Source organism: Tachysurus fulvidraco, chromosome 6 (assembly GCF_022655615.1).
Source record: "Tachysurus fulvidraco isolate hzauxx_2018 chromosome 6, HZAU_PFXX_2.0, whole genome shotgun sequence".
Classification (NCBI taxonomy): domain Eukaryota; kingdom Metazoa; phylum Chordata; class Actinopteri; order Siluriformes; family Bagridae; genus Tachysurus; species Tachysurus fulvidraco.
In genome coordinates this window covers 19661242-19674768 of record NC_062523.1, presented here as the reverse complement: position 1 = coordinate 19674768, position 13527 = coordinate 19661242, and the positions used below count along the sequence as shown (strand labels likewise).

The following is a 13527-nucleotide window of genomic DNA, read 5'->3' as shown; positions in this document are numbered from 1 at the left end:
ATAGCTCCAGGGGGAGGTATTTGTGAGTGTGTGTTTATGTATGTGGTGTGAGATGTCTGTGACTGGTGTTGGTGAAGGAGACTTGAGAACAAGGTGAAGTGGTGTTAGACATATTCCTAAGTTTGCACTGATCCGTAGGCATTTCTACTGAGAAATTAATTATCTTTAATGAAATTGTGTAATTATAATTAACTAAATCCATTACAGGAGTAATGTTTGGTCTTATTGGTCTCGTCTGTCACGTACTTCATTTTGTCAATGTTTCCCCTGGTTTTTAAATGCAAATTACAAAGCACTCCAAGAGAGTGTATTTCAGGTGCTTTCTACCATTGTGAAGAGCAGTATGAAAGAGGGGGTGGGAGTGACATAAGGATTGATGAGTGCATGAAAAGCAAACATAGCTTAAGTGATACAATGGAATTGTGCATGAGTGGAAGGGAATAACACAGACATACACAAACACGCACTTGGAAATAGTAAGACACTTCTATACATGCATTCAGAGCTTTCACCTCATGATAGAGATGATAGAGGTGTTTTAAAACGTATTAGGCTGTGCTGGAGGAAAACAGGATTTTGCTGGTGATGCAGTCCACATGCCCTATGAGGATAAGAGTCAGGTATTGTGTGTGTGTGTGTGTGTGTGTGTGTGTGTGTGTGTGTGTGTGTGTGTGTGTGTGTGTGTGTGTGTGTGTGTGGGAGGGGTAAGAGGAGGGATGAGAGGGTGGGACAGAGATATCAGAACGACTCGCCCAGACAGCCCAAGCACGCTGTTCCGGGTTGCCATGGTAACACCTAACGGATGAATGAATGACATCATGACGACTAGGAGGTGAGAGAGTGTGAAATTGATTTGGTGGAGAAAAGCGGAGGCGTACGCAGTGCACGTTTTTCTTCATCACTCGTGCAAGCTCTCTCTCTCTCTCTCTCTCTCTCTTTCTATCTCTCTCTCTCTCTCTGCTGTCTCTTCCCTCCTTGCTTCACCCTCTCCTTCTCCACTTCTGAGGACGGGATCTCTGGTATGTCACATTCTTTTTATTTCCCCTTCTTGTGTTATGTCTCAGAATTTTTTCCCCCCAGGTGGAGTTCATGCTGTGTTTAGTTGTGAACTGAGCACCCATTGTTGACTGGTTTGAGAGTATAAAAATGTATAGCAAGGGTGTATAGAAACAGAAAGGGGAAAGTGTAAGTGTATGTCTGTGTGTCTGTGTGTGTGAGTGTGTGTGTGCGTGCGTGTGTGTGTGTGTGTGTGTGTTTGTGTGTGTGCATGTTAAGCTATTTTTTATGAGTGTGTAGCCACCTCATACGCAGCTGGTTCATCTCTAAACACTCAGCACATAACGTGAGGTTCTGTTTGTGTGTGTGTATGTGTGTGTGTGCAGGAATATGAGTAACAGCAGTTCAGTTTTAGCTTCTAACATGCCTGAAAATGGCTATTTACAGTATTCTGCTCTTGCTTTCATTTTCTGTCATCAGTCTCAGCATGTTAACAATCTGTCCAAGGTCGCTGGCATGATGCTGACAAATGGACGCCTAGTCAGTGCCTGCACTAGTGTGATTACGTCTCTAATGCTCATCTGGAACTGAATCAAGTGAATCCCCACTTGTGTAGTGACCACATGGCTGTTTTTTGTGTGTATGAGCAAGAGTGTGTTTGATATACATGTACAGGTGTGGCTGTGCATTTTCTTTTTACTAGCAGTGCGTATGATGAATTAATTTAACAACATCATGTTTAACAGTGCATAATATAAGGGTGTAGCCTATGGACGTGTGTGTGTGTGTGTGTGTGTGTGTGTGTGTGTGTGTGTGTGTGTGTGTGTGTGTGTGTGTGTGTGTGTGTGTGTGTTTGGAGGAGGTGTGTGTTTAAAGGTGAGTGTGATGTTTGTTCTGTTTGAAATTATGGAGGTCAATATGCTTTCTCCTTCAGTGCTAAATCAGGGAAGTGTTTCTTTCAGTCACTGTGCTGAAGTGGTGATGTACCATATGAGATTGAAGTCAAGGCGACCCGGTGACCTTTCCCAGAGTTATACTCACAGAGGCTGAAAGGTCACGGTGCAGTGTTAATAGTGGAAGCTCAGAGCAAAACACATGTCTGCTGGTCTGTATGTTCACAGCACAAGCTCATGCTACAATTCCACAAATGTACCCACTTTCGCTAAAAATCTGCATATGAGTAGTAGCGAGATCAGCGAATCCACTTCAGTCTAATCAATTATTCATCCTGCTCATTATGCATGTGGGTTCATTTAGCTGCTCATTTGAATCTATCTACAGATAGATTTCAGCCTCAAAAGTGGCAGTATGTGTATTAAATCCCATCTAACTTTGAGTGTAGCATGCTATTGATGTATGAACTGAACGCTCCTGTGAGTTATGGTGTTTCAGCCTTGGTTTTAAACTTGATCCATTATAGAGGAGTATGTGCTTATTTCTAAGACTTGGAAGACGTCTCTTTTTTAGAAATTGAGACAGAATAATGAATAAGTAATGAGTTGGAAATTTTAGTTGCTGATTGAGCTGAGTGAAATTTTGCTTTGCTAAGTCTGGCTGTGTTTAGCGCCTGACTAGATAACTGTGCACTTAATGTGAAGAGATTGCCACCATCAGGTAGTTTCAAGGAATGACAATTTTTTTTTTTTTACACTTCTCCTCTGTGTCCTTTCCATCTCTCTCTCTCTCTCTCTCTCTCTCTCTCTCTCTCTCTCTCTCTCTCTCTCTCTCTCTCTCTCTCTCTCTCTCAAACACACACACGTGTACACACACACACACACACACACACACACACACACACACACACACACACACACACACACACACACACACACACACACACACACACACACACACACACACACACACACACACACACACACACACACACACACAAACAAACACAGAGAGTAGTCTGTCACAAGAGCAGTCCACCAAGGCAGTGGGTTGCTTAGACACGATTTTGTTTACACCAAAGAACATGGCACAAAAGTGTGTATGTGTTTGTGTGTCTGTGTGTGTGTGCATGTGTGTGTGTGTGTGTGTGTGTGTGTGTGTGGCTGTGTCTCTGTGTGTGTGGTTGTGTCTCTCTGTGTGTGTGTGTGTGTGTAGATGTGCATATACTTGTGTGTGTGGTTTATAATCGGATCATCTGGTGTGCACGTCTGTGTTCAGATCCCTCTTCCCTTGTACGCTCTGTCTCTGGGGAGAAATGTACTGCCACCACATGGCTCATCAGTGTTTCTCTGTGATGTGAGAGAGAGAGAGAGAGAGAGAGAGAGAGAGAGAGAGAGAGAGAGAGAGAGAGAGAGAGAGAGAGAGAGAGAGAGAGAGAGAGAGAGAGAGAGAGAGAGAGAGCGATCTGGGCCTCCCTGACTCTAGGGATGCATGTGTCCTGTTTTGAGGGAGGAAGGAATGTTTGTGAGCATCTTAAGGCTGTAGCGTACATCTGGACAGCACATTTGAACTGTTCCCAAAATCAGCATCCATATTTACTGTATTGTAATTTACTAATTAGAGAGAGAGAGAGAGAGAGAGAGAGAGAGAGAGAGAGAGAGAGAGAGAGAGAGAGAGAGAGAGAGAGAGAGAGAGAGAGAACTGTGTCTGCTTCAGTTTTATTATTATTTCTTTTATATTAACCGATCAGGTCAGGAATGGGTTTCAGGATGGGACACATGAACCCCAGCATACACACATTCATACCTAAACTCTATAAAATACAGTTGACAATTTACTTCTGTGCATGTTGTTGAAGGATGAATAAAACTAAAGAGACCCAGAGGAACCCCACACTGACCCATGGAGAACATATGAAACTCTAAACAGACTAACCCTGGTACTGTGAAGGGTTCTGTGGGGGTAACATAAAGGAATAACATGCAAAATAACACATAATACATAAAACAAATCAAACTTGAAGAATCTTTGTATATTTTTATATTTATTTCCCTTTATCGAATCATCAGACATGTACCAACCTTCTTCAAAATGTATCTTCTTAATTTCCTACTTGCGTTATTCATTGATCATTTTTCGTTCATCCTATTATTGATAGTGGTCTCATTTCAATCCACTTTCTTGTCATATGCTTTAAAGTTGAAGCAAATATTATGTTGCACAACTCTTGCTTCGTTGGGCATTTCAGTTTATAAAATAATCCCAACGGATGACAGGATCTAAATAAATGTAGAATTTATTTTTCTTTTAATAAACTTTCCAAATGTGACAGAAATATAAGATGTGAAGAATTAACCTGTATTTCTCTACACGTTCTTTACTTGAGGAACTGAAATACTCACTGAGTCAATTAGTGTCCAAAATCTACAGGAGATCAGCTGTCTCTTGCTCGGTCCCTCCCTGTGAGTGTGTTGTAGCAGGGCTCATGAGCAGCTCGCTTTTCAAACAGCTGAGTGTGTGAGGGCAGAGTTTGGGAATGTGGTGACTACAGTTGGAGCAGCTGTCAGTGTGCCTGTGCTCACACTCTCCTCACTGTGTATGAGAGATACAGGCAATAGTAGCAAGGATGTGTTACAGGACTCACCCGGGCAGAAAGGCATCGTTCGTAAGGTAAGCAGAGGACACAAGCTTGTAAAGAGATTGCTTATACTTACACTGTCAAGTGTTTATTGTAATTGTTTATGGAAATACACTGCTTCCATTTGGGTGAGTGAGAAGTGGGGTCAGTGAAGTAAATGTTGCAGGAAGTTATGTAGTGGAAAAGAAATGACAAATCTAAATGTTAGTCTTTGCTCTCTCTTTCCCTCTCTCTCTCTCTCCCTCTGGCTATAACACTTAATGGGCTATATTAATCACTGATCTTTCCATGTGATTTGTCCTGTAGCAAATGTGAGAGTTAGTGCGAGTGCCTGGCTTTGTGTGTTACTGTGAATACAAAAGAGAAAGCTTCAGAAACAGTGACTGAGTCAGTAAACAAGACAATAAGTACAGACAGAAACTGTTCTGTTTTTCTTCACTTTGCTTCACACCATGATGACTAGTCAGGATGCGAGGGATAAAATCTTATATCTAACAGTTTGACAAACTCTCAATATTGAGAATTGTATTGTGTGGCAATTTGATGGTGTAATGAGAGGCAAAGGATCACACACACACACACACACACACACACACACACACACACACACACACACACACACACACACACACACACACACACACACACACACACACACACACACACACACACACACACACACAGCCAGGCAATAGTATTCATGATTTAGATTTTTAAGTGTTTAAGTGATCTGTCTAAAAACACTGCCTAAGTGTATGTGTGGTGTGTGTATATGTGTTTTATATCCTTTTTGAATCTTGTCTAATCTTGTGTATGTTGTGAATAAGATTTGAATTTGAATTTGAAACACTGTCAAATACTGTATGGTAAACACAAAGGAAAATTCCACTTCTTATATGTTTCTTCTGGTTTATAAAGTTTGATTGAACTAAGTATGCTGAATCTATTAGTAAAAGTATCTATTAAATCTTTTACATTCTCCTTCAATGCCACTTTGGGCAAAATCGATGATAGTGATCACTTCAGTGAGTAAACACTCAACTCGACTCTCACTGATATGCTGCACGAATCAGCCAAGCCTTGCTTTTTCGTTCCATTCTTTACATTTTCGTATGACTATCGGTTTTGCTATGGAGACTCAAAAAGTAAAGAGACCCACCAAAAGTAAAAAAAAGCCCTGATTTCCCATTAAGATCAGTGAATCCTGCTCCCACACACATGGTCCAGTTCACCTCAGATAAAGCCCTGCATGAATTTGACATAAAGAAGGAAAGCTTTGAATTGAGCAAATTATATTTTAAGAAATTATATATAAACATTTATTATGATGACAGCAACACACCAAATCTTATCTTTAAATAAAGTTACCTCAGTAATATCTCTCAGAGGACAGATAGCTTGGGGTATATGTCTATATTCAGATTCATTTTGATTTAGCCTAGCTATGTAGAGCAGTACATTTGATCTAAGTGTCATGCGATTGCTCTGCTTATATCCTCAAGCCCATTTCACAAGGAATGGAAAGTAAAAATTGATCTTACCAGTTAGTGAGCTAACTAGCCATTTTGCAAATGTATTGGCCTAAAGTCATTCAGCACACATTACAGCGTTCACTTTGCCTTTTCTGAAGGTTATCAGATCATAAGCTTGTAATATTCAGGTTTGATAGAAGCTGCCACAGTTCAAGTCAACCACTCTATATTTTGTGAGTAAATATGTTTTCTCTGATTTCTAATCAGGATGTTTACAGAAACCTAGCTAATCACTATTCTGCTTTTTTGTAGGTGGTATACAGAGATTTATGCAAAAAAAAATCTGTTTAGAACTGAAACTCAACAGAAACTCCTTTAAATTCATGTTTGTTTTCCTCATGTGACCTGGGACCAAACACTTATTTAACTGATGTCTAAAGACAATACATCAGCATTTCTCTCTTTGTGGTGAGAGTAGTAACTGAGACAAGCTGATTTACTTCAGCCTCCAGGTTGTCCGGGCCATAGTGGTTAGTTCTTCATGGTTTATTTGAAACAGATTTGCCAACAGTTCTTTTTTTCTACTCTATTTTCTCTCTCTGTCCCACACACACACGCACACACACACAGATTGATGGGGTGATCCAGGCCTGGATCATGCTGACTGATCACTGTAACATGTTTAATCACATTGCTGGCTGCCTGGTGAGTTGGTGAGTGGGTGTGATGGAGTGGAGTGGTAGGAGTGATTATTAAACATTCGGCAGCAGGAGCATTTCAAACAAGCTTGAGATCGGTTCAGCTAGGTGGACGGCAAGGGGATTTTAATTGGTATCTCTGATTCTCCACTTGAGACCTGGAGTCTATAAAGTTGGAAAGGGCTTTCAAGGAAGTCTGTGAGTTATCTGTGGGATGTGCATACATGGCAGTATTTAATTAAATTTGATTTGTATAGCAGCTGAAACATCTATCTATCTATCTATCTATCTATCTATCTATCTATCTATCTATCTATCTATCTATCTATCTATCTATCTATCTATCTATCTATCTATCTATCTATCTATCTATCTATCTATCTATCTATCTCTCTCTCTCTCTCTCTCTCTCTCTCTCTCTCTCTCTATCCATTCAGGAGCTCATTACTGTTGGAAGAAACACATTGTTGACAAAGGTCAAAGAAGAATGGCTCTACTATGAGGCAGATGGACTAGAGCAGCAGAAGAACATGTCAAATTCCACTCCTGTCCACCAAGAACAGCCATCTGACATGTGCCCACAGGCATAGTTTCCGACACTGGTCATCAAGTACCCCTGTCCTGCATATTTTAGTATTTGCTGTTCTAACACAAAGGGATTAGTTAATCAGTTGATTAACAGATTTACAAGGTGTGTTGGGAACTGTGAAAGATGGGAAAATGTGCAAGTTAGTGGGTTGACCAGGTCCAGGGTTGGTAACCTGTGAGCTGGGATGTCTTATAGTAGAAAAGTACTAATGTTTCTACAGTGCAAATCCAAATCACACTCACTATTTAGCCATCTAATTGAAAGCATGTTGCTTGTGACATAAAACACAACTGTAAAGACAGCAGTTGTCATGCAGCAGTGTTGTTTCAACATATTTATCAGATCATCTGCATTTCACTTGGGGCTTTTCTACAGAATACAATTTCATCCATACAATGAAGGGCAGTGTGTATGTGTGTACGTGTGTGTGTGTGTGTGTGTGTGTGTGTGTGTGTGTGTGTGTGTGTGTGTGTGTGTGTGTGTGTGTGTGTGTGTGTGTGTGTCTGTGGTAAAGAGGTAACCTGTAAGGTAGAGGTAAGAGCAATACAGCAAACAAAAGCTTTTATTGAACTGTGGGGGTGAAATCTTTTATTTGTGGTTACTGTAAGTTCTTACTGTAATTAGTTAAAGTAATGTAAAATCTTAATACATATACATAATATATGTAATATAGGTATCATTATATATGCATAATATGTACATAACCATAAAATATACATACATGAGAGAGAGAAACAGAGATTATACAGAACCATTGTCACAGCTGGCGTGTACAGTATTTCTCTGCATTATTCTGAATAGCAGAGTGACCTTTGGGGTGTTCACTAAAAATAACCCTACTCCCCCTTTACCACTACTAGCAGCATAAAAGCCATTGTTAAATGCCTGAAAAAGACGTTTTCACTCATTCTTTCTATGATACATGTCTGCACTTAGTTTCTGTAATGATTTTTCTCATAATTTACATCCTAGACCTTATGTACATGTAAAATGAGAATTCCTATTAGGTTACTTGAATTGATGTGCAGTGTATATATTAGTATATAAGAAGATATAATGAAGTGGTATTCACATCCGGAAAAAAAATGAAAGGACACTGAAAAACTATGCTGATAGGAAAACCAAAACCTAATCAGAAAGATGATATATATATATATATATATAAACAAATCTGTAATATATTTTTTATTATTTCTTAATGGGGAATTCCTAGTTATTAAGAATAAGTCTGAAGCAATTATAATATAAAGTATACATTTGAGAAGACTAGATAAATCACTAATATACTATTAAGGTTTCCAGGCATTACTGAACTGCTGTGTTTACTAATTATAAATACAGTGAACACCACAGCACTTACTTCTGCCTGGTCAGAAAGAGTTAATTCATTTCAAAAAACGACATCTCTGTCTGTAGTTCTGACAGCAAGCTTTGCATTAATAAGCTCATTTTAATTCATTATCCTTTCTTTTGCATTACACATTACTACAAATGATTCAAACATACAACAGTCATTCTTAGGCACAATGCTGAAGTTAAAGAGGAATGAAACAACTCTGGCTGGTTGATTATTTTCCTGCAACAGCATATGTTGTGGGTTTTTTCCCTTTAATTAGCAGTAAATGAATGTGTAATATGTGATCCTGTGGTCAAAGCTGTTCTTTTTTCCGACACATGTATATATACAGTATGCCTTGGTTTGTTAAGTGGTTTGAGTTCCTGAACTGATAGGAAAGGTGTCTGTAAATTGCACTTTGTCTAACAGGAGCCATTTGAGTAATGAGCGGTGACATCCTCAAGTGAGCCCTGGGGAAGTATGAACTGCATGGCTAGTGTTATTAATGACCAGATGATGACCTTTTTATCTTTGGATCTCTTTTTCATTATGCTAAAAGGAGTAATAAATGTCTATAACATTTGTGGTGCAGATGTTTGTAGTCCTGGTCATGTTTGTAGACAGTGATGTATTACAGTCTTCCAAAAGGGCAGTTCCAAAAGTTCCTTTTTTTCCTACCATTTGAAGCCACTTTCTATATATGTTGGTGATTCTATATTGTTGGTATTAGAATATTAGGATTTTTCAAGCTCCTATAGCCCTTGTCGGTGGGTTACCTCAATGGGCCGTGTGTCTACCTATAAAAAATCTGGTTGTGTATTGAGACTGTAGAATGTACAGACATGGTTTTATAAAGTAAAAATTAACATATCCTTTTTTTTTATCAGATCTCTCTCCCCTCCCCTCCTACTCTGTCCAGCAGCATAGTCCTTGAAAACTGACAGCCATTGCTACATATGCATTTCCCAGGAGTGTCTAAACCCTGACATTTGCAACATACATAGACACTTTTTGCTTTACAAGTCATCCTCAGGCAAGATTTTTTTTATATCCTTGTCTCCAAGCTGGGATTTAGTGTAAATAAATATGCCATCGTTCTTCTTTTCACCTTGTGCACAAGGCCCTTTATCTCTAAAAGCTCATTTCTGTCTATAATTTAAAGCTTGGAGAAATATAACAGGGATGAAAAGGAAGATGTCACCATTCATTTTGCTTCAGTCACAGCAGATTTTCTTTTTGACCTCCCAACCTATCAGGGCTGAGTCTCTGGAGGCTGAAACTGGGACAGGAGCTGACAACTCTGCCTGTCCTGCTCCAGGTGTGTGTGTGTGTGTGTGTGTGTGTGTGCTGTTTATAACTGCAGGGGGTCTGGTAGTAGTACAGGTTGAGTCTGAACTCCTGCAGTGATCCAGAATGTTTGTTGACAATATACAGTATAAGTCATGACCTTGTGTAAATAACACATGTAAAGGGTAAAGTATAATGTTCACTGACATATTCAGCATCCCAATAGATCCACTTTTTTTTTATCCATTTTCCTTTCCAATTGTCTTCTGGTTCTCATTTTCATCTATTGTTTTCAAAGCTGGAAGAATTAATATTAACCATGTCACTGTGTTTATACCCGACTTGCTATACAAATGGTAACATCTGGATTAATTCTCTATTTGTTTTTATCAATATAAACTCACACACACACACACACACACACACACACACACACACACACACACACACACACACACACACACACACACAGAGTCACATATACACACTCACTCACAGAAACACACACACATGTACACGTATGTACACACACACACACACCCACATGTACACACACACCCACATGTACACACACACACATGTATACATACACACACACACACACACACATGTACACACACACACAGTGGTAGATAGTGGCTGCCATGGTTGTTGCTTTGCTGGAATATTGAGGTCAGATAATCAGGGCTAAGGCATGGACGGTGTGATGGTGTGAAGTAAACTGTTCACATCCGCACTGCAGCACCAGCTTCTCCCTCTCTTCATCTCTCGCTCTTTCCAATCCCTCTTTTACGCCGTTCCCTCCTTTTTGTGTACGTTCTTCATGTCTCCAAATCTAGTTATCTATTCTTCCCATCCTCTATCTTCCTATCTCGTCTCTTTCCATCTCTATTTTCCATCCTTTTCCTTCGTTTTATGGGCGAAGGTGTATGAGTGCACGAGCGCGTGTGACGGGCAACGCAGAGGTGTGTGGCGACTGCGCGCGGCCGTGATAGAAGGAGAGCTGGGGGCGTGGTCATATATGTGGGCGGGGCTAAAGTCACGTCACTCAGCGGCATTACGGCAGCACGTGCTGCGGTCATGGTCGCGCAGAGGAGCGGCGTTGAGGAGGAGAGACGCCGCTGCTGCATCCTGACGCCAAGAGAGAGAGAGTGAGAGAGAGAGAGAGAGAGAGAGAGAGAGAGACAGGCTGGCTGGCTGGAGGTGAGATGCGTGAATAATGCACACGGCGGTGAAGGAGAGTTAAATGCTGCATCGTGCCGGTTTGTAGACTGTCGCTCCGGCGCCCTGACAAGGAGAACATGTCACACTACCGCTTCATCAAATGCTGTAAGTACCGCGCCACTTTCCCACCGCATGTCCTTACTTTGGCAATGATGTCATCGCAGCGAGCGCGCGCGCCTTCCTGCAGAGGATTGATGTGTGTGTGTGCGCGTGCGTGCGTGTGGGCTGCGTGTGTACAACTGTAACCGTTAAGGATAAAAACAGGCTTTTTCTCACTGTATTGCACCCTTTCTGCACATGGTGTGTGCATGCAGCCATGGAGCAGCATCCTCGCAGCCTTTTTGGAGCGCTGTAACGTGTGTGTGTGTGTGTGTGTGTGTGAGTGAGTGAGTGAGTGAGTGAATGAAGTAGCTGCAGGATGCGGCAGCCATGCAAAAGTTGAGCGGTGATTGCGGCAGGTGTAAAGAGATCTCTCATGGGTGTCTGGGGGAACTTTGGGGAAACAGTGTGACAGTCTGACAGCCACAGCAGGCTATGCGCACGTGCGTGTGTGTGTGGTTGTGTGAAGGAAAGAAGGATGGGACTGACATGAAAAGAGAGATAGAGACTGGTGAGATAAAGGGGGAATAAATGAGAAGAATAAAATCATGTGATGTGGGAGAGAAAGAGAACAGATGATCAAAGACAAAAAGGGATTTTCAGTGATTGTTTGTGGCACAGCTGGATGAAAGGAGGTTGTTAAACTCAACCATTTACCCCACCTATCTTTTTATCTGCATTCACAAAATGCACTCCTTCATCTCTCCTTCTTTCAGCTTGACAGGTTGCTCATCAGCAGCTTATTACACACACACACACACACACACACACACACACACACACACACACACACACACACACACACACACTATGCTAATCTCCTATTTACACAATTATAATGTGTAATAAAGCTGCAGCTTACAAAAAAAAAAAAAAAAAACAGTTTTCCTTATGGCCACTAGTTCCCACAAAGCTAAAGCTGTCATCAGTTTTTCTTTTCCTCATGTGGACATTTTGTCCTCATTAAGAAACACACACACACACACACACACACACACACACACACACACACACACACACACACACACACACACACGTCAACAGATGGACCAAGCATTCACAGCCGTTCAGGCTAACATTCTGAACTGTACTCATACTGGAATGACTGTTATGGGAAGAGACAGAACTGCATGTTTCACATACCAATATAACAATCAAACACAGGCCATAGTAAACCATAGTAAACTAAGATAATAACTAGTAAAGTAACCAAGAAAGAAAAAATCATGATGAGCTAGACAAGTGTTGTTTTTTCCAAGACAAATTGTCAGTCATATTTCTTCATAATCTCTAAACTCTCATGTTTTGTGGTTAAGTGAACATTTGTTCTTCAGAAATGGCTAAAACCTGGTTGCATTCAGTTACGCGTGATCGTCAAAAAAAAAAAAAAAACATATACCTTCTATTAAGAAGTTATGAATGCTACATACTCTCCTTTGTTTGAATCTCATCCATAAATAAAGTTCTAGCACTTTAAAATGTGGTCAACCCAAGAGTGAGAAGAAAAGGAGAAAATTTCAGTTCAAGATTCAATTCCGACTGACACGCAGAAGCATCAAAGACCATTTGACAGCGTTATCTGATTATAAACCAAATCGATTATGCCATGTAGCTAACTGGCAGCTGTAGCTGCCTCTCTTTTCCTCTCATCCGGTGTGATTGGACAGCTTGGGACTCTTTTACATCCAGTGCCAGAGACAACCTGAAGGAGAAACGACAAGGTTGCACAGTCAGGTGCAGAGCTAGCAGATCACAGACTGGACTGTGTGTGTGTGTGGTTTTGTTTAGGCAGTGTGCAGCAAAGGGAGTGATGGATTTGCCTGCTGTGCATTTATGTGGCTGTAAGCAGTGCGAGAATACACAAGGCTTGGACTAGCTGTGTGGGTGTGTAATTGTGAAGCAAGACTGTATTTTAGCAGGAAAGCACACTCATCAGGCTTTGTGTCACTCTCTTGAGTATGTGTGTGTGAGACTTGTTCCTCCTGCAGATGCCACACAGGGTTTGATGAGTAGTGTAAGAGACATGAGAAAGGTTAAAGCCCTGTGAAATATCCAGTGCTGTCTCTTCCCATAACAGTCCTTCCAAGATGAATTCAGTTCAACATGTTAGTCTGAACGTCTGTGTATGCTAGGTCCATCTGTTGATGTATATATATATATGTGTGTGCGCGCGTATTTGTGTGTGCGCGAGTATTTGTGTGCGCGAATATTTGTGTGTGCTTGTGTAACAAAGAGATGCCTATTCATACAATCTAATTTAAGCATGTGTCTGTTATTAACCGAAGCCTGTGTAG

The 13527-nt window shown here is 40.8% G+C and overlaps 1 protein-coding gene across 4 annotated transcripts in view; it reads left to right on the top strand.

Moving 5' to 3' along the window:
* The first annotated feature begins 855 nt into the window (after positions 1-855).
* Positions 856-13527, top strand: part of myo16 (myosin XVI) — a 119706-nt gene continuing 107034 nt past the window's right edge. Inside the window, exon 1 of one of the 4 annotated variants that reach the window (XM_027164642.2) lies at positions 856-1019. Coding sequence is in view for 2 of the 4 variants with exons in the window: in XM_027164641.2 (XP_027020442.2) it covers positions 11212-11239 (28 nt within the window). In the remaining 2 variants the exon portion in view is untranslated. Of the gene's footprint in view, positions 1020-4446; positions 4561-10957; positions 11240-13527 lie in introns of those variants that run through there. The other 3 variants (XM_047815215.1, XM_027164641.2, XM_027164639.2) reach the window with 3 other exon arrangements.